Source organism: Lampetra planeri, unplaced genomic scaffold (assembly GCF_965212315.1).
Source record: "Lampetra planeri unplaced genomic scaffold, kcLamPlan1.2.h2 scaffold_721, whole genome shotgun sequence".
In the NCBI taxonomy this organism is placed as follows: Eukaryota; Metazoa; Chordata; class Hyperoartia; order Petromyzontiformes; family Petromyzontidae; genus Lampetra; species Lampetra planeri.
The window spans coordinates 1-26032 of NW_027615543.1; the positions used below are offsets into that span (position 1 = coordinate 1).

The 26032-nt window shown below is 47.8% G+C and overlaps 2 protein-coding genes across 2 annotated transcripts in view; one reads left to right on the forward strand and one right to left on the reverse strand.

Moving 5' to 3' along the window:
* Positions 1 to 152: 152 nt before the first annotated feature.
* LOC144741799 (enkurin-like) lies at positions 153 to 1426 on the reverse strand. The gene is made up of 5 exons (XM_078624301.1): positions 1359 to 1426; positions 999 to 1144; positions 723 to 925; positions 439 to 594; positions 153 to 365 (listed from the first exon to the last, which is right to left on the reverse strand). Exons 1-5 carry the CDS (start codon positions 1424 to 1426, stop codon positions 153 to 155), a joined length of 786 nt encoding a protein of 261 aa, XP_078480427.1.
* A 5666-nt stretch (positions 1427 to 7092) lies between these two features.
* LOC144741800 (metabotropic glycine receptor-like) overlaps positions 7093 to 26032 on the forward strand; it is a gene marked incomplete at its 3' end in the record, with an annotated part of 32556 nt that continues 13616 nt past the window's right edge. Inside the window, 4 exon segments of the mRNA XM_078624302.1 lie at positions 7093 to 7831; positions 7834 to 7897; positions 16061 to 16166; positions 23419 to 23531. Coding sequence (XP_078480428.1) covers positions 7093 to 7831; positions 7834 to 7897; positions 16061 to 16166; positions 23419 to 23531 — 1022 coding nt within the window.

Genomic DNA, 26032 nt, shown 5'->3' on the forward strand with positions numbered 1-26032 from the left:
TGATGGCAGTATGTGCTTGTGGAACCAGGGCAGGGTGTGTGATTATGTACATGGGATTGGGATTCAACCTTTTTTTTTTTTTTATTGAGAAACAATATTTTTTGGACTTTTTTTTTTTGCTGATGACTTTGCCAGCTTTTGAGATCACACGCTCATGTTGCACTGATGAGGTTGGTGTACGCAGGTGATCCTTTGCTAACTGTAGATCTGGAGGCCTGGAACATCTCCATGAGCTCAATCTCCCTCTCCAGTTGCTTCATCGATGCTTCAAATTTCCGCCTGCAGAATTTTTTCGATGGGGTGTCAGCGAAAAACGGGAGCTTCTGGTAGTCTTGGCGCAGTTTGTTCCAGGTCTTCATCAGGGTCTAGATCAGATAAACAGGATTTGCAGATGCTGGGAATGAGAAGTGCAACTGTTATAACCATGCCGTCAAATACCTTCAGCATGGCTGGCACCTCCTCTTGAGAAATGCCTTTCATGGCCGCCTGCTTCTTCTGCTCCTCCATCAGCATCTCTTTCTCCTCTTGAGCACTTTGCTTGTCTTTGTTGTGTTGCTGCTGCTGCTGCAGGTACCCAGGCACTTCTCCGTAATGCTGTGTGTAGGAGAATTAGCAGTAGCAGAATTTGAGACGAAAATCTGCCTCACAGGATTGTATCATTTCATCAGTACACGTGATTTATTTCTGCTCCATGCATCTTTTCCCTCGTGTTCAGAAAGTACCTTCTTCTTGATGTATTTGGGGATAAGTCCTGAGTTTTCCAGAAGCACCTTGTGTCCATTGTAGCTGTCCACAAATGCAGGCTGTGGTTTCTTTATTCTCTTGGTCTGTGTAACGTCTCTCTTAGTGTAAATGCCCGTAGGTGGTTTGTCTGCTGATGTCCTCATATTGCGGGTGCATTGAAGCTCTTTAGAACACTTTGTCTCTGAAAGACAGACGGCATTTGGTATGGAAAGCACAAGATTTGACCTAAAAGACACTGTGACACCTGAACTCACTTTCAGGTAGTCTGGGCTCTTTTGAATGCTTCGTCTGGTTTCTTTCCGGTGACGTCGACTCTGCTTTCGCTGGTCCCATTATTTTCATTGCACTCTTGGTTGACCTGTTCTCTCGAATAACCATTGGGCTAAACTTGGAAATACATCTGATAGACAAATAGTTTACACACTTTAAACAAGCAAAATATCACCGTTTTTTAATCTCTCTCTCTCTCTCTCTCTCTCACACACACACACACAAAGATATTATCCACTTCCTGAATATCACTGACACTATCATATACTAGTATATATACGTTTCTGAAAGGCAGACATTAGCCTTGACTTGGAAAAACATTTTAAAAAAATAAAATAACTTACCTCGGAGATTTCTCAGCTGCAGCCTCTTTTTGGGCTAAGTGGTTGTGATTGTTTTCTGGTGGGTACATGGTGTCAGACATGTAGAACTAGTGACGGCAGTAACACCGACTGCTCCGACTCGGGAGCATCACTTCCCTTCAACCACCGATTCAAAGCTTTGGGACGGAGTGAGTCACGTGGCCGATGACGACGAGGCCAGAGACGCGCCAGACTCCCCCATCATTTTCATCACTGAACGTTGGACACGAATGCCGGCTTTGACATATATGTCATGTTTTGAACTAATGTGCACTTTGGCATTTCTCTCTGCCATTTGAAACCGTCGACGATCACACAAAAAATAGTCCACAAAAATATAGTTTCTAAATGAAAACCTTCATGTGACTTTGCTGTTATCCTATTTCGCCACCAGATGTCACTGAATCTAAGCATTGAATGAATGAACCTATTTTCAAGCGGTCCCATATTGATTCTTTGCTTCATCTGAACGACTAAGAAACACCCCCCCTCCCCTTAAAGTCTTATACTCACATCTGCACTCGTTTTTTCCAGTGTATTTCTGATCGAAGTAACGAATTCATTTTTCCCGACGCGTCCATGAACGCAGCATCTGCAACTCAAAGCAGCATTTTGCCGCCACACAAACTTGTATATATTGTCCATACTTGGGTTTCTTCAGTACACACGATTGTGCAAATAAGCTTAATTCTTCATACTATGCTATGTTAAGGTGTTTGAATCAATGACGACGCAGACTTTTACATTTACTTCTAGCGCTAGCTGGGCTGCGTTCCGGTTTGTCATGAAGTTTGACCCTCCGGACGAACCGAATCGACGAAACGAAAGAATCATTTATGAGGTTTAATAATCCCAACGGAAAACGTGATTAGCTTAACTTGTATTCACTAGAACAATTTAGCCTACATCTGGGGGGAAAAACTTCAAAAACCTTGGCTCAACTTTGTTCAGCAATCATTTTTGAGGTCATTGTTTTGTCCTGATTTAGTCTGAATGAAAGCAAATGATGTTAATTGACGTGTTTTATGATGCTGCTGGCAGTTCAAACACTGATGCATCTCAAAGTTTGAGAAGATTCATACAACACTGAGAAAACATGATTTCTTACAGGGGAACCTGTATTTGGGTTAATTACCTTTCCCTACACTGCTGACACAGGAACGTAACCACTCTTTCTAAGAATACATGGGTTTCATGGCTCCACCTGGACCTGGGAAAAACGCTGTTGGGCAGGATAGTGGGTCGAGAGCTTGGACTTCCTGTGGGGTGATTCCTGGAGGAAGAGGGTGAAGTTCTGTGACATGTCCTGCAGTATGTGCTCAGGTACTGCAGATCACGTCCTGCAGTCTTCTCTCTAGCAGCTCTGTCCTTTCTCTGTTCACTGGATTGCCCCGCCGCAAGCAGCGGTCTTATTAATCAAGCTGCCTGGTGGGTGGAAGTGAGGAATAGGTGTGTGTGGAGGTAGTGTGTGTGTGTGTGTGTGTGTGTGTGTGTGTGTGTGTGTGTGTGTGTGGTGGGAAGGAGCGAGCCAGCTGTTGCTCAGCAGCCACTGGCTCACGGTTGAGTGAACACAGATAATTGCAGGTAGCAGGCTGCTCCCATCTCCTTAATGTGAACCTGTGGTGCAATGGAAGCTGCTCTTTCACCGAGTAGATGAGGAGTTTATCGCCTCAGAGGAGCTTAGAGAGACCAACTGTCTCCATTCCTTTGCAGAAATCTGTAGTGTGGTTTTGGACAATGTTGTGATCGAAAACACAGTGTGTATGAAAATGGTCAGTCTGAGGTGGAAATGCAATAACTGATATGTCCGTCAGGTTTCTGCATCCAGAACATGTCTGGATCTTCTGCCCATTGTGATGAAAGGACCAGAGGACGTGGGGAACCAGTGACCTTGACATGTAATAAGACGTGAGCTCCGTCTCGGGGGACTCGGCTCTGACTGACAGCCAGCTGACAGAGGTTAAGTGCCGGAGGAGAGCGACCGGCATCAGACGTGACACCGTCAGACCCAGAGCGATCAAATAACCAGAAAGGTTCTGAAATATTTCCCATTTAGAGGAATTGACTTGTGACGGCCCGTCGCTTTCTGTGTGCATGGGTTTACTCCAGGTATTCCAGTTTCCTCACACAGACCAGAATGCTTTGATTGCAGACTGCAAACGGTTTGCAGGTGTGACTGGCTGTCTGTCTCAGCCTCTGATCGGCTGTTTGGTTACCGCTCCCTGCACAGGCTACGTGAGGCAGCAGATGGACGGACGGTGCATTATTCCTTCATGGAAATTCACCTTTGATTGGGTGGTTTTTTTGATGCCTAAAAGGTGAGTGTGGCGTAAAAATATGCTAATCACCTTCCAACTTTCTTCGTTTCCAGATAATTCTACATCAGCTATCATCTCAAATGTCAGATTAGCTCATATTTTAGAGGAGCAACCCTGTAATCCTGTTTATTCTGAAGTCCCTCTGGGACCGTCGACGTGTCAGTATCTAAACTCGAGCAGTAAAGGTGCAATAAAACAAGTCGATGCATTAAACATCAGGTTTGCTGCTCCCACCATCATCGCACCTCCTTCTCAGTCCATGTTCCCGTGCTGTCACACAGGTTTTATTGATGCCGTGTGTGTGCGTGCACCAGTTTGATGGAAGAGCTGACGTTGGCTCGTCGCTGTTCGAGCGGCACTTCCCAACCCAAGCCGGAGGAGACTGACAGTCACACCGCAGATGGCTTCTCCTCATCACCTCTCCCCGGGCGATCGTGGATGTTTGCTGCTGCAGGTAAGAAGTGATCAGTGTCACACACACACACACACACTCTGCAGGTCACAGGAGGCTGCTGTTCATCAGTGTGACTGACAGAAACAATACTGAGGCATGTTCTCAGTTTTAATCCTGTGAAATGTCACTTGGATCACATTTCTCTTCAGTTTCTGATTCTTTTCACTTCACTTGATCAGTAAATTGAAGTCAGTGGACCAAATAATTCGACACTTAGCTGTGTCTCACTTTGATTGACAGCTGTATTATCCTGCTATTAATTCTCCTTTATGGTGATCATGATCTGCTTCAGTGATGAACAGTGATCACGCAGGTATTTCCCATTTCCATGAAGAGTATTTAATTCCTGTAAAGTCATTTCCGGATGAAGGGAACGTCACGTCGGGCCGCTGGCCTCAGAAATCCTTGTTGTATGTAAGCGTTCTCATGTGTCTCATTGTCTAAAGATACATAATTAAGCTGCTGTCAGTCTTCAGAGATCTGCGTTGATAAAATATTCATTGTGGTCTCCAACTGGCAACACACACACACTCACTCACACACACAGACAGACAGATGGCTCACACCTCCAGAGTAGGGGTGATGGCCACCATCGCCAGTCTGACTGATGTTTCAGAGATTTCAGTCTTTGTTCTGCTGACAAGTAGCGTGGTGTTCGGGCAGTTTTGCTCACCGCAGCTTCTCCCCCTGGTGGAGATAAACGGAACGTAATCCCGTAGATTGTGGAAGATGAAGTGTGCTCTCACACCACAGCTGAAACTCTATGTTCTGCTCTGCCTCGGTTCCAAATGTCAGGAGGAACGTGAAAGGACGTAAATATTTCCCAAGAAGGATGAGAGCAAGTGGACGACAGGAGACTCTTTGGACGGCGTCGATCGGCTGTCTACCAGTTCATTAAAAGCCTTCATGAAGCCCAAACAATGCTCGGACCCGTCTCTCTCTGGCAGATCACAGGAGGAATCATCTGATTGGTGGGACACAGACAGACGTGAGAAGACGACCCGCTGTAATTTCAGCATCTGTTTGAGGATCTCCAGACGGGACGAGCCAGCGGCGTTGGACTCGTCTGTGCGGGTCCTCGCTCTCAGCCGGCCTGCTGGCCTGGCGCGCTGCCCGACTCCCGGCTCTGTCACCCTCCGTCACGCCTGTCTGCCCTCACCACGCTTCCAGGACAAGATGCCTCGGGGCCACAAAGCATGACGTGACAGGGCCTGACACCCAGGAGAGAGAGATCAAGTAATAAGAACGAGAAAATGTGATGGATTGGTGTGTGTGTGTGTGTGTGTGTGTGTGCATAAGTCCCTTGGTATTGTTGGTTTAGAGCCACAGCTGAACTAAATGCGTCCATTACTCAGACAGTGGTTGAGGAAGAAGAACAAAAAGAAAGAAGAACGTGCTCCGACGTAAAATGACAATAAAAAAATGTATAAATATGATATGTGTGTATCTTCCGGTTCAACTCCGTGATCCAGTGGTGGGTGGATCGATCTACATACCGACAACACGTCTGTATCGGTATCTGATACTTATCGATACTCTAGTTTTGCTCTTGTGTGCACAGCTGCAGTTATACAAACATGAAGAAAAAGAAGGAAAAACATCACGGTGATCACCTCAACATCACCAACATCAAGTCCAACGACATGCACAAACTGGCCCTGCATTTACTGGTGTACAATGTGCACCACGACTCAACCTGGTTTCTTCCTGTTCAGGTGTGTTGACACACCGGAATTGTGATTGTATAATTGTAAAATTTGAAAGCCAAAGTTTCAGATGCGCTTGTCGGGTGTTTCGGCTGGTGTTGACGAGGCCTCTGAGGGCTGGAAGGTGTGTGAATGTATGACACACCGATCAAATCAATGCATGGGAGGCAGAGACGCTCCAGGAGGAGTGTTTCACTCATAGCGGATCAATGGCGCTTCTGGAGATGAGGAGACGGGGAAGACTGCAAAAACCAAATCTTACACATCATATTTGTTTTATAAAATGTCTCATTTCTGGTTAAATCTCTTTACATGTTAACTAAAACCCTGCACCAGAAAAATAACTTGTTTTTTTAAGACATATTTAATTGTTCCAATCAACTATTCAACTGAAAAAAGCAGAAAAGGCTGTCAGTAGAACAAGATCGTTTTGCTTGTCCCGCTGGCAGATTTAAAAAAAAATGTACTTGGAATTTACTTGGAAGTAACAAGTTACTTTTCCACGCGACGTGTCTTATTTTAAGTGTAAATAGATGTGTTAACTAGAAATTAGACATTTCCGTTAAAAATAAAACCTGTAAAGGCAACTTGTTTTCGGACAATTTTCATTTTTTCTTTTAACATGCTGGGCAGATTTAAACTGTACGAAAATAAAAATTCGCTTGAAACTGGTGACAAATGTCGAATAAACAAGTTACTTTGTAGGTGATTTCTTATTCTAAATGTAAATGTAAAATTCTAAATGAGAATTTTAAGTATAAATTACACATTTTGATGAGAAACGAGACAAACAGTATCTCTCAGTAAGATTTTGACGCATCCTTCCTCTCCAGACCCGGGTAATTCCGCCTGTGGTCGGAGGGGGGCGGAGTGCGTTTGTCATCCTGGCGAGGAGCTCCCCCCCAAATATATATAAATGTAATACTAATAATAATAGCTGTCCTGTTTCTCCTCCTCCTCCTCCTCCTCCTCCTTCCTCCTACGGTGGTTGTACGCGCAGAGGGAGGATGCAGAGCCAGACTGAGTGAGAGAGAGAGAGAGAGAGAGAGAGAGAGAGAGAGAGAGAGAGAGAGAGATCCATCAACAAGCTGCATGAAGCATCTGTGAAGAAGAAAAGAGGGATTTGTGGAGGACGTCGTGAAGAGCAGACGAGCACGGAGCGATGGTGTAGACGTTTCACCGCACGACGACATCATCAGTTCCGACCTAAAGCATCCGAGGAGGCGTTCCGGGGGAGAATGGCTGTTCTCCGGCTCCTGCTGCTGCTGCTGCTGCCGCTGGGATCCGTGCTGGGATCCCAGCAGAGAGACGCGCCCGGCGGGCTGGGAGCGCACGTCCACCGCGGCCGGCTGGCGCATCTCACCGCGGAGGAGCGTCTGCTGCCGCGGGTGGTCACCGCGTTTCTGCACAGCGGCAACTCCAGCACGCTGAAACACGCAAGCTGCTCCCGCAGGTACGAGCTCACCTCTCTGCGGGGAAGGTCACACGCCGCCTCGCATCTGTCCGTGAGCAGCGCGCTGGACACGGTGCTTCACGCCACCAACTTCCTCAGCATGATCCTCCAAGCCAACAGGTCCAGGGAGGAGAGTCTGCGGAGAGACATTGAGTGGTACCATGCTCTGGTCAGGAGCATCCTTGAGGGGGACGCCAAGATCCACCGGGCGGTTGTCACCTTCAGCCCGGATTCATCCGGGCCAGGGCCCTCGGTGCTCCTCCAGGCGACCAGGGCCGGGGACGAGATCGTCCTCCAGGACCTGTCCAGCACGGCCTACCATCATCTACACAACCGCACAGCAGACACGGAGTGGTACCACGGTGTCAGGGACAGGAAGAAGCCCAGCTTCCACAAGAGGGTGCTGAGCCAAGACTTCACCTCAGTGGACAATTCTCTGAGAAGAGGTGAAAGTTTCATTCCGGACAAGACTCATGTCCGATGGTCGGCGCCCTACCTGGAGTGTGACAACGGCAATTTTGTGCCACGTGGCTTTTGACCTTATCGTCTGCTTTCTACGGCCTGAAGCCCAACTTGTCTCCAGAATTCAGGTAGGTACGCTCAGGCAGGGTCGGAACAACCCTTTAACACGACGATAGCGCTGTGTTGGCCTACGTCGGAGTACCGTAATGACTGCGTCGTCAGAAAACGGGTCCTGACAGCTGAGAAGTGTCTCTCTGCCTGGTGAAGGAGAAGACGGCCAAGTGGCTGTCATTACGGTACGACAGAGCCAACGTGATTACCGTAATGACAGCAACATGGCTTTTTGTGAACTTCCAAGGACCGATGGAAGTGTTCTCCTTCTCCCAGCTCCTCTTTCGCACCAGGCAGGGGAACCAGGGCCTCCCCCCAACAACAACACACACATACACCACAAAACACACACACTGAGCAACAATCTGTCCACACACATTAGGAAGGACACAACCATTGAGCGCCTAACCCTGCAAGACTTAGGAGGTGAACTTGGGGGGATGAGTTGTCTATGTCATGTTCTTTATTTTCCTTACCAGTCAGGGGGCCCCTACGGGCTGGTACATGTGGGGGCCCCTCGGCCTTCATGACATGCCAGATGAAATGCCCAAACAATCCTGGCCAACCATTGCCAAAATGTCAACCCCTTCCTTCACTTGTGCAGCGTATAAACTGAGGGGAAGGGGGGGGGGGGGGTAGAAAGGCCAGTGAGGGGATGTTTCCTCCTGAATCCCCCTGCCAGCAGCCTCCTCCTGTTAGTCGGGGGGGGTTTTCTTCTCCCCTCCAGTGTGACAAGGCAGCGGGATGCTATAAATAGCTCTGCATGTAGCAGCGGTGGAAACCTCTGGCTTCCGGCCTAATTCATGTCTCCAAGTCGCTGGGGTGTGAGCGCCGACACCGCTCGGGACGTGAGCCCGGTCTTTGCCTCATCTTGGAGGAGGAGGAGGAGGAGGAGGCCGCGAAATCCACGATGAGTCACAACCTCTTCCTGCTTTGAGAGCAGCAGCAGCCAGCATCTGCAGACGAAGAGGAGCTGAGATTCGTGTGATGTTTGGAACAATACACACACACACACACACAGACCAGCAGCCTGCTGGTGGTGTAATGTGCTGTGTTTATGCTCCAGCAGTTCTGATTTGCACTGCAAAAGGCTCCATAGGATCCTGACCAACATCTTCTCAATGAATATTTAATCCCGATCGTGTGTGTGTGTGTGTGCGCGTGCGTGCGTGCTGCCTTCACTGAATCTTTAATTGATACACCCGAGTCACTCACAGGCAGCCACGGATTGCAAATGAGCCCAAACCTGCAGTGATTGTACTGTTAAACCCCGTCAGCTGCTGCTGCTGCTCGTCCCCTCAGCATCTTCACACACGTTTGTGTGATTAACAGCCAAACCCACCAACTCCTGGCTCGCAGCTAGTTCCTGGAGCCAACAGAGTTTTTTTTTTTTTCTTCCTTTTACAAAGGGAAAGTGTCTCAGCGGCGCCCGCCCACTATTGTCCCCTCCTCAACCTCCTCCACTAAATCGAAGGTGTGACCCGGGGTGGCTCTCTGTATTGTTTAATGTCCCCGGAGTATGGAGCGCGTTCAGCGGCACTTAAGTCCCCGTGAGCTTCACCAAGCAGCAGGGTGAAGCGGGATCGTCGCAGCAGAGAGGAGGAGCACGATGTCTGAACATGGGCTCACATTCTCTCGGTCCTCGTAAACATGAATTATGCAGTGCAGCCAGCTTCCTGATCTTATGGATCGCTTGTACGACTGTCGATGTAATAGAAGGAATCCACGGCTGGGGTGGTGATTTAGACACCTCTGGAGTCGCAATTGGTCTCTGTCTGTTATCAACTTCATCAAGGTGAATTTATGTATTAAAGATGGCAAAGTGGTCAGAATCTCAAACCCATTAAAGTCTCTGAAAAGTTATGCTAGCAGGCTAACATGTCGGCTTTGAAGAGGAAGTAGCATGCTAATACTCATATGCTAATATCATTCGAACGTCAACTTAGTTACCAAACTCACTAAAATAAAAGTATATATCGCTTTTACAAAATATTAGAACACCTCGACGTGATGTTTTACTTTTAGACTGACCTCTGCAACGACCCAGCTAAAGTTGTGTTTTGTCCTAACGCAGCTCAAGAAGCCCACCTGAAAGAAAGAAACCCACCAGCTTAGCTATTCTTATCTGTGAAAACTCTCTTTAAGATTTTGTTAGCGTAGCATTTCAAGCTAGTGTTGTGAAGACACAGTTGCCCCTCAAACAGATTTATCAGCGCGTCGTTCTTGTCCTCCGTCCACACATTAGCATGTGGTGTCTTAGCATGTTTTTAGCTGGAAATGTCACACGATCACAGAGGTGCCTTCATGGGTACACATCGCCAGCTCGCAGCTGATTGGTCAGCAGGTTAGCGAAGGTTTGAGCCTTGATCAGTGAGTGAACAGGTAGAATCCTCTGGAACCATTCCGACCACTGACACTGTTTCTTGAATCTTTGGTTTTGAATGGATTGAAGATATTTATAGACTGATGATCGTATTTCACACGACTCTGACTGCTGTGATTACTAATCAATAGACATTAATAAGTTACCGTGACTACAGCGTCCCCAGTCACGACCCTAAAGCTGTGGGCGCCAGCGTCTTGACGAGGACAGGAAGAGCAACTCGAGCCTCGAGCCTCCTCAGCCCCCCCACCCCAATCGAATACACAATCCATACGACAATGAATTAATAATGAAAGTTGTCAACAACAGACCAGCACTGCATTCTTTTAATGCTCAACCCGCTTCCTGTTCGCTGCGATGCCGCTGCAGCTTGTGAGGCGGCTCGTTTGGAGTTTTGGAAGCGACTATACGTGGAAACCCTTTTTTCTTTCTCCTCGTTTGCTGAACGCGCAGGTGTTTAACAAGTACCGTCAGTACCGAGCAGGAGAGTGTGGACGTGTGATAGATCGACTTGTTTGTGCAAAGGCGTAAGAAATCGCACCTCTTCCACCTCGGCGCTTCTCTTCCTGTACGCCTGAAGCAGCTCAGACCTCCCGATGCTGAACGTCTGTACGGTTCTGTTTGGACATGCATGTCCGCGTGTTTCCACATCTCCACTTCGCCGCGTTTTTAATGCGAATAAAAACATGAGAGTGGACAAGGGTCAGATGGGTCCGAATCAAGAAATGTTTCACACATTCAAGTTCCTCCTTCTGTGACATTTAGGCGCTGCTCTAGAACTAAGAGACTCTTCTTTGAAAGAACATTTTTTTTATTTTCCTGACTAATCAATTGGTTGCATGGTCAATAAAATGAAAGACCAAAGTCAAAAGAGTCAATCTGTGTTTTCCAATAACCTCTTAACGACTTCATGTTTTGCCCACAAACCATTCCGATTTTTTTTCTTTTTTTTTGAAGAACAAACTCTGAGCTAGAAATTGATTGATTTTGAAGTGATTCAGTAGTACCAACCAGTCAGATCTCCATGACCTCCTGAGACCTGAGCTTTTGTTTGTTGTGCATTTTTATTGTTCCTTTTAGTTTTTGAATGAGTATAAAAAATGAAGTATAATAATAATACAACAGTACTACTAATAAATTAATAACAATTCTAATGATAATAGTAATACATTCAATTATTGTAAAGAAGTCTAATAATAATAATAATAATAATAATACATTAAATTTGAATAGCTCTTGTGTGTTTCTCAGCATGCGTCCAGCCGACATTCCTCATGAGGAAATGTCCTAATTGGCTGATGCTCGCGTGGTGTGAACTCACCTTTTCCGGAAACCTTAATTGCTGTGAGGCCAAAGCTGAAGCTGAGACAGCAGCAGCGGCTTTATAACAAGAGAAACTATTTCAAACTTTCCATCCAAACGTTTAAGATGTGCTCCCCTCCCTCCATCACCACCGCCACTGCCTCCAGAGTAGGAACTCACTCTAATTAGGAGGCAGACTTTGCTCCATTCAACGCTCGGCTTTACTTCCTGTCGTTGCCGTACAAGCGTGGAGTGGGGCTCTTTAGGATCCAACAGAAGTTGCTTGGACCACCCCCCTCACACCTCCAGGCGACTCTTGGGGCTGAAGGTGATGATATCCTGGTCTGTTCTCACAAAGCCCCGCCCCCTCTGGATCTACTCCTATGAGCGCTTCTGATAATCGCCATGATTGTGATTCACGCTGAGTTTAATTCACTCAGAGGAGTACACATGTGGAGTGTGGTCGATGTGGGTGTGTCCGGTGGTACGCGGTGCAGGAGGGGCTCTCGTTTGCAGAGGGGGCCTCCGACTGAAAGATGGATAATGTCATAAGTTATTAATGAAACCTGGCCGAGTTGAAATAAAACCACGGCCTTTCAGGACGTCAGAGAGAGGAGCTTCATGAAGCGCACAATCGTGAAGGGCCTATCCGTTCTTTAGGTGTACTGCATCAGTAGAATCTGTTTCAAGTCAGTCTCCAGAGCCAGAGAGTCTTGTCGTTGTCGCTAGGGGACCGGATGCTCGCTAACAAACCACAAAATCAGATTCAACTGCAGCACTCAGAAGAACTGTGAAATGAACGAATCTTTGCAGTCAGTGATTCGTTCACCCAAAAGATTCATTCTTTCCAACAACTTGTACTGTACAAGGCAGGGTTGGTTTGATGGGTACTTGCCAGTGCATGAAACACCAGTCAACTGTTATTATTGACGCTGAGGACGAGCATTGATTTTTCATTCCATTCCTACTGGGACGTCAGTCGACGGATCAGATGTCCCAACTCGTCCTAACTGTCAGGCTGCTCAAATTATTAAAACCATCTCCCGTGTTTGGTGTTCAAGGACCTTCAATGAAGGTCAAGAGTCCTGGTCGTTGACAGAATGTGCGAGCTGAAAATAAAAGACTTTATTTGCCTCCTTTGACAGCTGCCTCGCTGCCGGCGCTGTGTCTTTTTTGATGAGCACTGACAGAAGCGGATAAAAATGACCCAGGTCACGTTAAAATGGTGGTAGGACAAGAGCATCTTGCCCAGCAGCGAGATTCACATTAGCTTCTGCTCCTCCTGTCACACTCGTACGTCCTCGTGGCACAAGAGACATTTTCCTTTGGGATTTTTTTTTTTTTTTTTTTGCTTTGTGATCGTTCTGTGACGTAACACCCGAACTGTGGCCTTCTGAAAAGGACAGCGGCGTTCTTGCCCAGACACAGAAACATGCATCCAGGTTCAGGTTACGGATAATCGATAAATGCAATGATTGCAAACTTTTAGTCATTGATTCCAGACTATTATTCCCTGGTTTCTTTGCTTCTCTATTGATCGCAGATATCTTTGGTTGGTATGTACATACATTGATGTGAGGGTATGTCCAGGTATTTTATACAGTCTATGTGTATCACTCCATTGGACACCTGTGTTACCGTGACTACAACAAATACCACGGACAGTAGTGCATGTACTTCACTGTACGACCCAAAAGCATCAGAATGAGTTGTTTGCCGTCCCTGTTGAGCCTGGTGGTACAGCTGCTACAGCTGTCCAGATGTTCGGGCCCGTCCTTGTTTCACTGGTGCCGGTGGAATGAATCCGCCGTCTCCACCTGCACAAAGAGACGTAAAACCAGGCTCACGCACCAAACACCGACTTGTAACAAAGAGGGCGCACGGAGGGCGCACGGAGGTCGACTCCGCGGGCGCTGGGTTTAGTGTGTGTGTGCGCGCGATGGATATTCTTTTGTAGCCTGTGAGCAATTATTCTGATACATCTGCCGACATAATGCTGGCGCAGACATTAGCGCAGCGCCATCAGAACAGGACCAGAGCCCCTGCTGGTGGGATGCTCCTCTCCTTTCTGCTCTGGCCTTTCAGTGGAGGATGAAAGGAGTGAGTGCTCTGTTTCCTGGGGGCGCCGCTATCTCCAGCTCCATGTGATAGCGCTGCCTTTATGTGGCGGGGCCTTGATGGGCCCCCGTGATGTCGCCGTTCCTGCTCCTCCACTTTTTCCCGGCTTTGTGCTGAGCTCACTCGTCTGTTTCAAACTCTTCCCACGTGCTATTTATACTCCATATGTCCACTCTGGCAGTGCTGCTAAAGATCAGCTGGGGGGCAGGAGGGGAGAAACAGACGGGGTACATTTCTCCTTTTACTGCCACCGAAATGGACATTTTGAACCCTCCATGTTAAAAAAAAAAGTCCCATTGTGGAGCTGTGTGCGTCAGCGGGGTGGGCTGCTTTTGTGTGTCTTATTGCATAATTTCTCAGCAAAACAAGCAGCAGCGTGCTGGAACACAGCGAGGTCAGTTTGCCCCGAGGCTCGACCGCAGCAGCAGTTATTAATAACAGAAGTCCTGGCGAAGCGGACGCAGCACTCGCCTGGTCTCCACTGGGAGTGAACCACCTCCTGTGCACCTGGAGAACAAGCCACACCAGCACTATTTCTGTGTGTGTGTGTGTGGTGGTGGGGGGGGGGGTAGATAGAGAATATAGGCCTCTGAAGGAAGTTTTAATCTTTCTTTCAGCAGTAAAACTAATGACCTACATAATTGGTTTTTTATTTTCAAAGAAACTTCCCCGAACGCTGGAGATTGTTTGTAGGGTGCTCACCGCTCTCCCTGTGTGTGTGTGTGTGTGTGTGTGTGTGTGTGTGTGTGTGTGTGTGTGTGTCTCGGGTGCTATCAGACCTGGCTGGGTGGGACCGCACACAGATCACGATGATATCGTCAAACCTACAACATGCCAAGCCAGATGTGTCCAGATGTGCATATTTCTGCCCCTGGTTCCTTCATGGCTCCGTGCACTCAGGTGTATATGTACCATTGCTATGGTAACCAGGAGTCCGATCATCTGTACTTACTGAGTTGAGGAAGATGTGGAGGGTGTGAAGTATGCTCCTCCGAATCTCTGAGGACGTCAGATGGCAGCGGGCAAGACGGAAAAGGGGTTCTATCAATTGAATGAACGATTAAAAACCATCAGTGATACAAACATACTTCCTGGTTGTGAGTCACACCACTTTCACAGCATCTTCTTCCGTCTTGTTGCTGTTTTGGCGAAGTCACCGCCAGAGAGGGTTTCACTTAGCCGTTGCTATGGAAACGGGCAATTCTTTCCCGTTGAGCGAATGCAGCAGGAGACGGAACACACTCTGTCCTCATTGTCCCGGCCAACATCCTTCGAACCTGGAACGAGTTCGATCTTTGGAAGTTGAATGTTTTCTCATGATTTCCTAGAAATCTCTTTTTCTTTCTAAAAGAATGTTAACATCATGGTTTTGATCGGCAGGTGCTTTGGTTCACTGTTTGTAAAATGCCGTCAACAACCGATGTCGTCAGTTGTTGCCTTCAGGTCTTTCGTTGATCTGATGGACGCTCTTCATTAATAATAATTAATAATAATTAATATCTCGCTGAGATCACTAAATGCTCTTTGACGGCACCAGGGGCAAAACACATTAATAATACAAGTACAAGCGCTCTAATTGAAGTCGTATTTGTCAGGAATCACTACAGGGGACAGTTCACAGGGAAAACCAGCCTGAAGATGGACTTTTTCCTCCGTCCTTTTCAAACTACGTGTCCCAATCGATCTGTAAATACCAATTATTTTCACCATTGATGTTGTTCTGGTCTGTAAAATGGCAGAAGAATGGTGAAAAATTTTGGTCAGTGTTTCCAGCACCTGCAAAATGAAAATATTCACATCTGCCCTTTTTTTTTTTAAAAAAAACCCCAAGAAAACAGAATCAATTAACCACATCCATGACTAAAAAAGTGTTCTCATCTGTGCATCTTCACACGTCCTGTGGAGTCTTTTCCTAACCACATGTAGCGTTTCGGCTGCGTTCGGTTTGTACGTGAGCCAGGAGGGAACGCCTGCCAGCGGAGTGTTCAGGGGTTCTTGTCGAACTGTCACAGCGAACAAACGGATGAGAAATGGATCCGTGCTCGCCTTTCTTGTCTCGTTGAACGTGTATTTGTGCTGCTCGCCGCACCCAAACAAACGGCGGTGGAGAGGAGAGGAGCCGACCTTCACGATCAGAGGCGAACAGGCCTCTCCATCCAGACTTAGGCAGCTAAGTGAGCGTGAATCCTCAGCAGAGCCGTCATGACTTCATCCGAGCCGGAAGTGAGGTCATCGGGTCAGTTTGTGACCACCGGAGCGCTTTGAAACAAGCTTCACAGCCTCAGTCGGAACACCTTTTTGATGATGTGAACTCTCTTCCCTGCACCGCGTGTCCCTGAATGGTTGGGTTAACAGTCCCCTCCTTTCTGTCTTGCAGGGGTGTAGTGCGAGTGGACATTAATCTACAGGATGTTGATATCGACCAGTGCGCCACTGATGGCTGGTTTGCTGGAACCCATCACTGCAACCTGACTACGATGGAGGTGAGTGTGTGTGAGTGTGTGTGTGCAGATCAGACAAGAGATTGATTTGCTCTGTAAAACTGAACTCAGTCGCGTCGCCGCTCAGACGCTGAACACTAAATCTGCAGCGCTCATGAGATGTGATTCTTCCGTAATGACACAGTCGCGGCCGACGACCACTTAACTAAACGCTGCAGAGACGTATGGAACGTCTCCACATCTTTTATCTCAGCTTTAACGCTTCAGGACAGAATAAAGACCATGCGTGAGATGATGCCTCTTCAGATTTATCCTGGAAAAAGAGGAGCCTCGGTTATCTTGATCACATTTGAAATAAGCGTTTGACAGTTTTTAGAGTTTTTCTTTCAACCTGACGAGTGTTTACAAGCTCATGAATCACATCAGTGGCAGGCCTCGGCTTTGGCAGGAGAGGAAATAGACCTTGAGACTCCTTTTTAAAGCGATTAAACACGCACCAGGGGTGTGAAACACAATTCGTCGGAGGATATTGCATTTGATTCCATCGTTGTTGGAAAGATTTGGACGTGTTTGCCCGTGAGTAGGTGAGGTGGAACGTGGAAGTTTGGAACGTGGCCGTAGACAGTACGATAGTCCGTCCATGCACTGTGTCGCCCCCCAGAGTATGACCTGAACCCTTTATTGTTTACATATTTCATCTGGCAAGTATATTCTCACACGTCCCAGGTGAGGATTTCGATCGAGGAGTCCTATTTGCTTCTGGCCACCAGGGGGCAGCGCAGCGAGCCAAAAGCAAATGTCTTCTGAAAACAGACTTCGTATCGGAGACAACAACTCCCGCTCATTGTCTCGCCGCGGGTCGGGCGCGCAGCGGCTATTAAAATGTCCTGACGCTCGACGCGGGCCGGATGCTTCGTTACCTGCTGTCCCGGCGTCTTCGTTAAAGAGCGAGGAGGCGCTGTAGATCCGACTGCTTCATAATGCATGTGATGTAATGGATTGCAGCGAGACCCTCTGAATAATTAATCACTCTCTTTGTCTTAGTACTTCCACATCTCTGTGGACAGTCGATGACAGAGACATTTGCCATCGAGTGTGTGTGTCTGTGTGTGTGGTCTGTGTGTGTGTGTGTGTGTGTGAAAGAGAGAAATGCATTGCTACCGGTATAGATTTCAGCTGGGTTTGCGAAATAATGATCTGCGAGTGCTAACAGTGCCAGGGTGTGTGTAAGGAGCACGCTTGCTTACAGCTGAATGATGAAAGCTGTTGTAGTCGTGTTGCAAGACGTCCTGTGTGACAGCTTCAGCGCGCACAAGGGCTCGTTATCGTCCTGTGGGTTGCATGTGTGATGCAGGAAGTAGCAGGAATTAATATATGTGTGTGTGTGTGTGTGTGTGTGCGTTAACAATCTCATTACTTCGTGGGGAGTACCGCACAAAGGTTATTTCATAATAACGCAGTGCACCGGAGCGGTGACATGTCGCTACCGCTAACAACGCACCTTCCTGCCCTGAAAGGGCACAAGCAGGTAACTCAGAGGTGGCGTGGGAGGTTTCTGCTGACCTGTGTCATAACAACCGCGGGCCAGTCGTTCTGCCCGGCTATTAAAATGTCCTGATTGTGCTTTTAATTTGAAACGTGTGTGTTGTGTTTCCTGCCGCACACTGACACGAGTGACGTTCCGAGTCAGAGTGGTACGAGTGTGAAACTGTGGACTGAGTTACATTTTAGTGTAAGTTTGATACAGAATGGAGACCAGCGGTAACACTGATGGTCTCCCTGGCGATACATTCATGCTAGCATACTTTGGTGTACCGTAGTTATTACGCGTATTATTTGTGCTATCAGAAAACACAGAACGGAGCTGAGAAGTGTCACTTGGTTCCTCTACCTGGTGTGAAGAAGAGATAGTCGACGATTTGACACCTTGGATGCCTTCATTTGACAGTGGGACACTAAAGCTCTGTCTCAAATCTCATTCCGTTAGTACACTTCTTTGTAGTACACTACGTACACCACGTACTAACTTGTGGACTGTGCAAATTCCGACTGGGTAGTTCTGTCTCAAATCAAGCGGGCGCCATCGCACACTTACAGGAAATGGATCCACACTGAACGTTTCGTCCGTTGGAGTGAACCAGTGGAGTGCGTAGTTCACTACATGTTCACACAGTCAGTGTGAACGCACCTACGTACTCAAAATACACACAGCACAACAGATGTTGGGTCTCGTCCTTGTTGCGGGGGGGTTTGGTGATGAAAACGTGAAGCCTGAGCCGTCACAGGACGGTTTGGACTCTTCGCCCCTGGCAGCTCAGCCCGTCCTTCGCCGCGCTTGTCGCACTAATTGGCTCAATGGAGGAAGCTCTGAATTTACATGGAGGCACTTGAACACAGTCCCCCCCACCCCCCCTCTCCCCCCACAGCTGCAGCCTCACGTCGGCTCGCCGCAGCTTGAGCAACGCAGCGAAAGCAGAAAGCAAACACTCGGTCCAGGGAGGATTAGAAACGGCTGCGATGGAGAGGGAACATTTATCCAGGGACCCGTGAGATTGGACGGGGGAAGACGCAGCACGGCTGCAAAGGACCGAAATAGACAAAGACACGTAGAGACGCAGATATAGATACAAACGCCTGACAAACACAGGAACACCGACGATATCCGGCACTGCATTCGATAGCATACTTTGGAGTACTGTCATTCCGAGTACTGTCATTATCCAAAAACGTTGGTACTAAAAGCTGAGAAGTCAACTATAAGGAACCAATGGATGTTTTCTCCTTCTAGCTCCTTCTTCACACCAGGTAGAGGAACCGAGTGACACTTCTCAGCTTTCAACCGTTCCATGTTTTCAGATGGCGCAAATATTCACATAGTTTACGGTACTCCAAAGTATGCTAGCACGAATGTATCGGCAGTGAGTTCTGATGCAGCACTCTTCAGACGTCACATCAGTCCGACCAGCGAGAAGGAGCAGATTCTAGACGAATGAACCAGACTTGAACACGTCCTAGCTCACGTTTGATGCATGAAATGTAAATACAGAAGAACACATTTGTCATATGTGACACCCCGTACCCAGTTCAGCGTCGTGGGTGGCAGCCGGCTGGACGTGCTTGATCCCCTTTCCTCACGGCTCCGTGTCCTCGTTTAAAACCTGCTCCCATCTGAGGCAGCGAGCTGTGCAGTTTGCTGTGTGCACGCGGAATTAATTTAACGCCCCACGTGGTCTTTTTGAAATAAGCTGTGGTGATAATCAGAGGCTCCGTGGAGCTGGTTGTATTTGCTGGAGCCCGTCTGGTGGCGGCGCTGAGGTCCCAGCAGCCCTGGAGGAGCGTTTATCTCTCTGCTGTTTGGGCGCCCGGCCTTTGGACGGCACCCAGAGAGAGGCTGCGCTCGACAAGCAGCTCTGGGCTTGGCCAACTCCTGCGAGTTGACCTCCTCGGAGGGCTCGTGCGGCTTCCTGGCCGCCGCTCAGAGCGCTCAGGCGTCCAGCGCTCAGGCGTCCAGCGCTCAGGCGTCCAGCGCTGTGCGACGCGGCCGCAGGACCCCGCTGGGTCTGGATCAAACCGTTTATGTCTTTCATGATGAGCGTCACGTCCCAGGAGGAGGAAGCCCCGTGGACTCTGTCATAAATTCCTCCCTCCAAGGACAAACGTCACTCTGTGAACCATTTTAACCATTTCCTCTCCGGGTCTCTGACTCAGCAACCACATGACATTTGAAACTTTACTGGAAGTTTACATGTGAGTACTGACACAGTATCACAGTATCACTACACCTGGCTGCTAAAAATAAATTACTTTTTTTCTGGGTCCGTGCTGCAGTGACTATAAAATTCATTAGTGTGTGTGTGTGTAGTTCTCTGTCATGTGGTCTCTCTTTCTGTCTCAAACTCGTGTTGTTTGTGTGTGTCACGCTCTCAATGGTCCCCCAAACACAAACCGGGGACCAAAGTTTGTCATTCAGGGAACCCACACAACCTTAATGTATGAACAAATACATATCATGAACATTTATGCAGTACTGGTTTTGGTCTTCTTCTTCCTCTAAATACTGATGTGTATGACATGATAGCAAATAACAATTCAAGGTGCTTTACTACAGAATTATATTGAATTGTATTGAATTTGAAACAGAAAGTTAAAACATATAAAGCATTGAAAATGAAAAAGAATAAAAGATTCAGTGGAGTTCAAAAAAGCCGGTCCAGGTCCACAGGATCATTTCACACAATCTCCATCAGGCTGAGTCGTGTCAGTCCCAGGTCCGTCACAGCAGCAGCTCACAGACCCCTTCGGAACGGACGGACCACATGTCAGCAGTTTGAGGAAATTACCTCCCAGCTAGACTTCTGCGTCACACCTCCTCCTGCGCGTTCTATCGTTCAATCAGTAATTATCGGATGATAAGTTTTCCTCTGGGCTCACGCGGCGCTCTGAGGGATCGTTCCACATATCTACCGAGGCCTATTAGAGCTTGATTAGGCTTCTGTGCCGGTTTCAGGAGCATGTGGGCCGCTGCCAGGAGAGGGAGCGTCGGTCCTCCGCCGCACTAATGAGCACGCTTCGGCTGGTTTCGGCTTTTCTGGTCAGGTGGAAGATACTTCTTGGCCCCGGCATCAATTAATGAGCTGGTTGTATTCCCCCCGCCCGGCGTCACAGGGAGGCGACGGACCGAATGCAAAGAACATGAATGCGAAGGGAAATAGTAACAGCAATGATGTTAACCAGCTGCTTTATCTTCTGACAAAATACAAATACAAATACAAATACACAGCATCACTCCCAAAGCTGACAGACGGTAGATTAGATATTCCTGTTCATTCTGTTCTTTGTAAAGAAGGACATCTCTCAGTCCAATGTTATTTTCTTTTTATATTGTATCTGTTTTGGATTTGGTATTTTTATTATATTTGTCTTTGTATTTATTAATAAGAGAAACTGCGCATAATTTCACTGTACTGTGACATTTACACTTACACTTATGTGCTCATGTCCCACTACTATTGATCATCTATAATATCTAAAGGACGAGAGAGAAGGAAGTGATCAAGGTCTATAAACAAAACATTGTGTGTTTGTGTGTCCGTGTCCATGCTGGTCTGACAGTGTGACGCACTTGGATTTAAAAAGCCTCTCGCCTGTGGTCACACACGGCAGTCAGCGTGTGTGTGTGTGTGTGTGTGTGTGATTGACAGCTGCAGCAGCTGACGGTGAACGGCAGAGCAGCTCTGGTGTCATAAACAATACACGAGGACCGTCGTTGACTCGTCTCTCGACCCACAGATAATGGAGGTGATGGGGAACAGACACCAGTTAGTTCTTTTTGGGAGCTGTTGACCGAGAGGAAATACTATTAATAATACTATAATAATACTTAATACTATTTTTATTTTTTTTAAACAGATATCAGGTTTTAAAAAGAAACAACCAATTGTAGCTTGAATGCCTGAAATGCAGTGATCAGAATGAACTCTTCTCCGTTTGATCGGGCTGTTTTTTCATTTAGATATTAATGATATCTTGTAATTTTCAAGCGGCCCCCTGACTCAGTGATCAGCTGTCAGATGTCTGATGTCAGTCGGCGTTAATATGTTTTAAATCATGTCTCAGACTGTGCGTCTCATCCCGCTCGCGTACACGAATGGAACAGGAAGTCAGAGCAAGTGGAGTGGGTTGAACAGGTTGAAACACCCCCTCCCTCCAGTCCAGACCCTGCATCAATCTTCCTACCGATGCAGGGACGGGCTGCGGCTATTTCTGGCTCCCCCGTCACGCACACACGCGCACACACACCGGCACGCACCTGGTTCTGTCTTCCAGCGTCTGTGTGAGTCAGACATATTCACTGTGGCAGGAAGGAGCTGCAGCGGCTCCACCCTGTCCTGCAGACATCTGCTGCGGGAATAAGACTCGCTGTCACTTACCTGAGTGAGTGTGTGCGTGTGTGTGTGTGTGTTCATCATAGCCCACTGGAACACTGGAAACAAGAAGTACATATTGTACTTTCAAACTTAGAATGAAGATTTTGTGTTCATTCGTCTTCTCCCGGTTGCCCCGGGTTACGGTTGGAGTCGATCCCACGGCGGAGTACACCCTGGACGAGTCAGCAGTTCATCACAGGGCCAGCGTGGAAAGACGACCAGTCACACTCACGTTCACACCTACGGGGGATTTTCGAGGTGACCGATGAACCTCAGCATGCTGTTGGAGGGGGGGAGAGCATGCAAACTCCACGTAGAAAGAGCCCATAGGGAATGGAACCCGGGACCTTCTTGCTATGAGGCGACAGTGCGAACCACTGCATGTCGCCCTAATATCTGCTGTGTGAAAAGCGCAGGTCTCAGTACACCTGCCGTCAGCGGGGTGTTTGCCTGTGGTTGAGGAACAGAGTGACATCTGCCCCCTTTTTGTCACGATGATGCTCAGATGTGTTTTCCACAGTCAGATTAACTTCACGTCGGTGAATTCCAGTTTCAGTCCCATCGATTCTCATTAACTCCTCGCGCCAGCCGTAGTTGGAGAGACACGTTGGTCTCCTGTTTGAGCTAGTTGTCTGTATCCTGTGATGGCTGCGCTGCCGCTGGAGCCTTTCGACTGACGAGCAACAATCTCAGGCTGAAAATTGCCTTCGTACGCCACCGAGGTCCTTGAGAGGGAGGGGGACGGAAATAGCTGCCTGTTGAGACGCGCCGAGACCAGAGCGCCGTGAAGAGCATCACCAGTGAGTGGCGCTTCGTTTAGACGCCGCCGACGGACTCTTTTTTTTTTTCCCCCCCTCCAAGTCACCCCGGCAGGTCACACGCACACACACACACACACACACACACGCACACACACACACACACCATGCAGTGTCAAGCGCGGCTAGCTTGTGTGTCATTTCTTAGGGACTCGCACATCATTATCATCTCTGCTGAGAAAAACAAGTGTGTGACAGTCAGTGAGACAGAACCCCCCCCCCCACCACCCAGACGTCTGTGGACAGGATCTCAGCCCCACAAGAGATAGAATTAACTCTTCTCCGTTTGATCGGGCTGTTTTTTAATTTAGATATTAATTATGTCTTGTAATTTTCAAGCTGCACACTAAGTCGGCCCCCTGACTCTGTTTCCTATCAGACTTCCAATCAAATGGAGGCTGAGCTAATTTCATGTGGGGTGGTGGGAAGGCCAGTCAGACCGACGTGAAATAATTAGACCCTTGTCCCCCCCCAGGGAGGAGGTTTGATCCCATTTCCTCGCCGTTTCCTGGACGTCACTCAGTGTCTGTGGTGTTTGTGTCTCCCCAGTGTTTGCCCATCCACGGCCACGGCTTCGTCCTGGACAAGTACAAGTGCCACTGCAAGAAAGGATTCTACCACCCGAGCAGGGTCGCTGTCAACGGCTACTCCCGTAAGTCCTCGTCCCCGCCCGGCATCGAACACCTACGTCTCCGTCCCTGCTGGACGTCCAGCATCCTCGTGTCGGCTGGGGGGGGGACAAGGACGTGGAACGTCTTTGTGAGGACGTTTTGTCCTGAGAGTTTGTTTCCTCCTGAGCGGTCGGTTCCGCTGTCAGCCTCAGCGTCATGAGGACTTTCACAGATGGAGATGAGATTTATTGTCCCACAGGGAGGAAACAACATAAAGTTAAAAACAAACAGCAGAATAAACAGGTGTAACATTCATAACATTCACATACATGATCTGTTTTAATGTAGAAAATCAGAGATAATAAACTGTTGAGGAGTTTCCACAGCACACCAACGCCCCGTGTCAGCGATACCAGACAGTTCATTTTGACACCTAAAGGGACTTTACCCACTTCAGCTGTGTGACAAGGACGATGGACGGATCGTACACGTCCACCTTCACCTGACTTTCATTCATTCAATTCAACACAGTTCATTCAGCCTGTTCACATCTGTGCAAACACAATGAAAAAAAAAGTTGGATCACAGTGCAGCTGAAACGACCAGAGTGGAAGAGATGTAAAGATGTCCAGGTCAGTGGTTGTCACCAGCCCCTTCCACCAGCATCTCAATTCGTTTGTCTTTTCCCTTCTGGCCGCCTCTCGTCGTACTGCATCCAAATAAATTTTACCTTTCAGTTTATTTTTAGATCAGCGAGTGCACACAAACCTGAGTGTTCAGTGTGTGTGTGTGGAGGAGACCATGATAGAGGAGTTGAGCGTGTTAGCGGTGCAGTGCTGCAGTCTGGCCCAGCAGGGGGCCAATAACCAGCCTGGTAATCCACCCGAGGACATCCTTGACACTCCTTTGCAGCATGAGCCACCGCTGCAACTCACTTCTCCTTCGTCTCAGCGATCGTCCGTGGTGGATTTGTTTTTTGTAACCGAGCTTCCTGCCGCTGTTTGAGCAACAAGCCAAAGCGGCCGAGCCAGAGAATGAGTCACCGCTCTGGCTATAAGTGGTCCGCTTGAAGGGATCAATGACGCCACGGAGTCGACGCTTTGAAAAATTGCTCTGCTTCTTTTTGAAGACGAAATCCCTGCAAATCTCGGAGACAATGGCCGTTTCCAATAAATCCTTCACAATAGCTCTATATGGGTCCACCGTGCGTTATCTACCCGACCATGCGAGCATCTCTCCGGGGATTTATTCACACACCAATAACAAGTCCACCAGATCCTCTGCTCCCTCGGGGGGTTGTTTGGTTTTCACCTCAGGTCACCCTGCAAGGATTTTCAGCCGCTCTTGCTGCGTGGCTCAGTCGGTGTGCGAAGATCATTGAGTGATCCACCCCAAAATCTATGGTATCGACTTAAAAGTAGTACCAATATTTATACAGGCCAGAGGGTAAACCCACATGACGACAGTACAACCTGATATATACCGTTAAAGATTGCCTCGTCATCACGTTATTATAGAAATTAGAATTAAATAGTAGGATTACTCATGAAGATCGCTTTGTCATCTGCATAGAATCCAGTATAATATAGTACTAGTATTCATTAAGAGCAGAGCAGCACTGACTTCTCGCTCCATGTCTGTGTCCTGTATATAGTTTTACAATTTCTATTACAAATACTGCAGTATTCATGTACGTACTCTGTAGTTTTTCGTACATATTTCAGTTGCATTTATTTTCTTATATTAATCTTTCATATAGTTTTTTTCCTCTCATCGTACCTCCACAGTAGAAGTATTCCATTCTAAACCCTCATGACTCTGGTAATACTCTTGCAGCAAAAGATAAAGTCGTGCTATATGCACCAGCATAAATTGGAGTACCGTAATTACTCAACTGTTTACGCCATCAGAAAACGTGGAACGCCAGGAGAAGGAGAAAACATACATCAGCTCAGTTGACAACAGCCTGTTGCTGTCATTACGGTAATGACAGTTACTTCTCGGCTTTCAGGGACTGTTGGACGTCTTTTTGACAGCAGAAATAGTCACGGGATTCCGGTACTCTAAAGTATGCTAGTATCGGCAGCTAGGCGGACGGTGTCGAAGGGTTTTTGTCCTCGCTGAAGCACCTGTCGTCCTTGAGGAATAACTCAGTGCCGGCGTGTCTCTTTTCTCTGCCTTCAGCCTCGTATGATATGCGAGTGACTGAACAAGGTGTTGACTTTTCATGTTCGCACATATAGATCCGTCGTTGTCGCGTTGACATAATGTCGATGAATCCTTGTAAGGTCGGAGCGGGATGAGCGTTTATACACTCAGGAAACTTCAGTCTGTCACGGAGACACTTCAGCTCCTCCGCTGTGTCTTAACGAGGGTTTAATGACCACCGTCCTCTCCTCACCGTGCTCCACCGTGGACAAATATCAGCTGGTACCATCTACCGTCCCAGATAAAAACGTACATGAAATAAACATCGCTGACGAAACATTAGCGCTCGGATACTTTGGAGTACCGCAATTGCACAACTACCAATATCTATCACAGTTCTATCA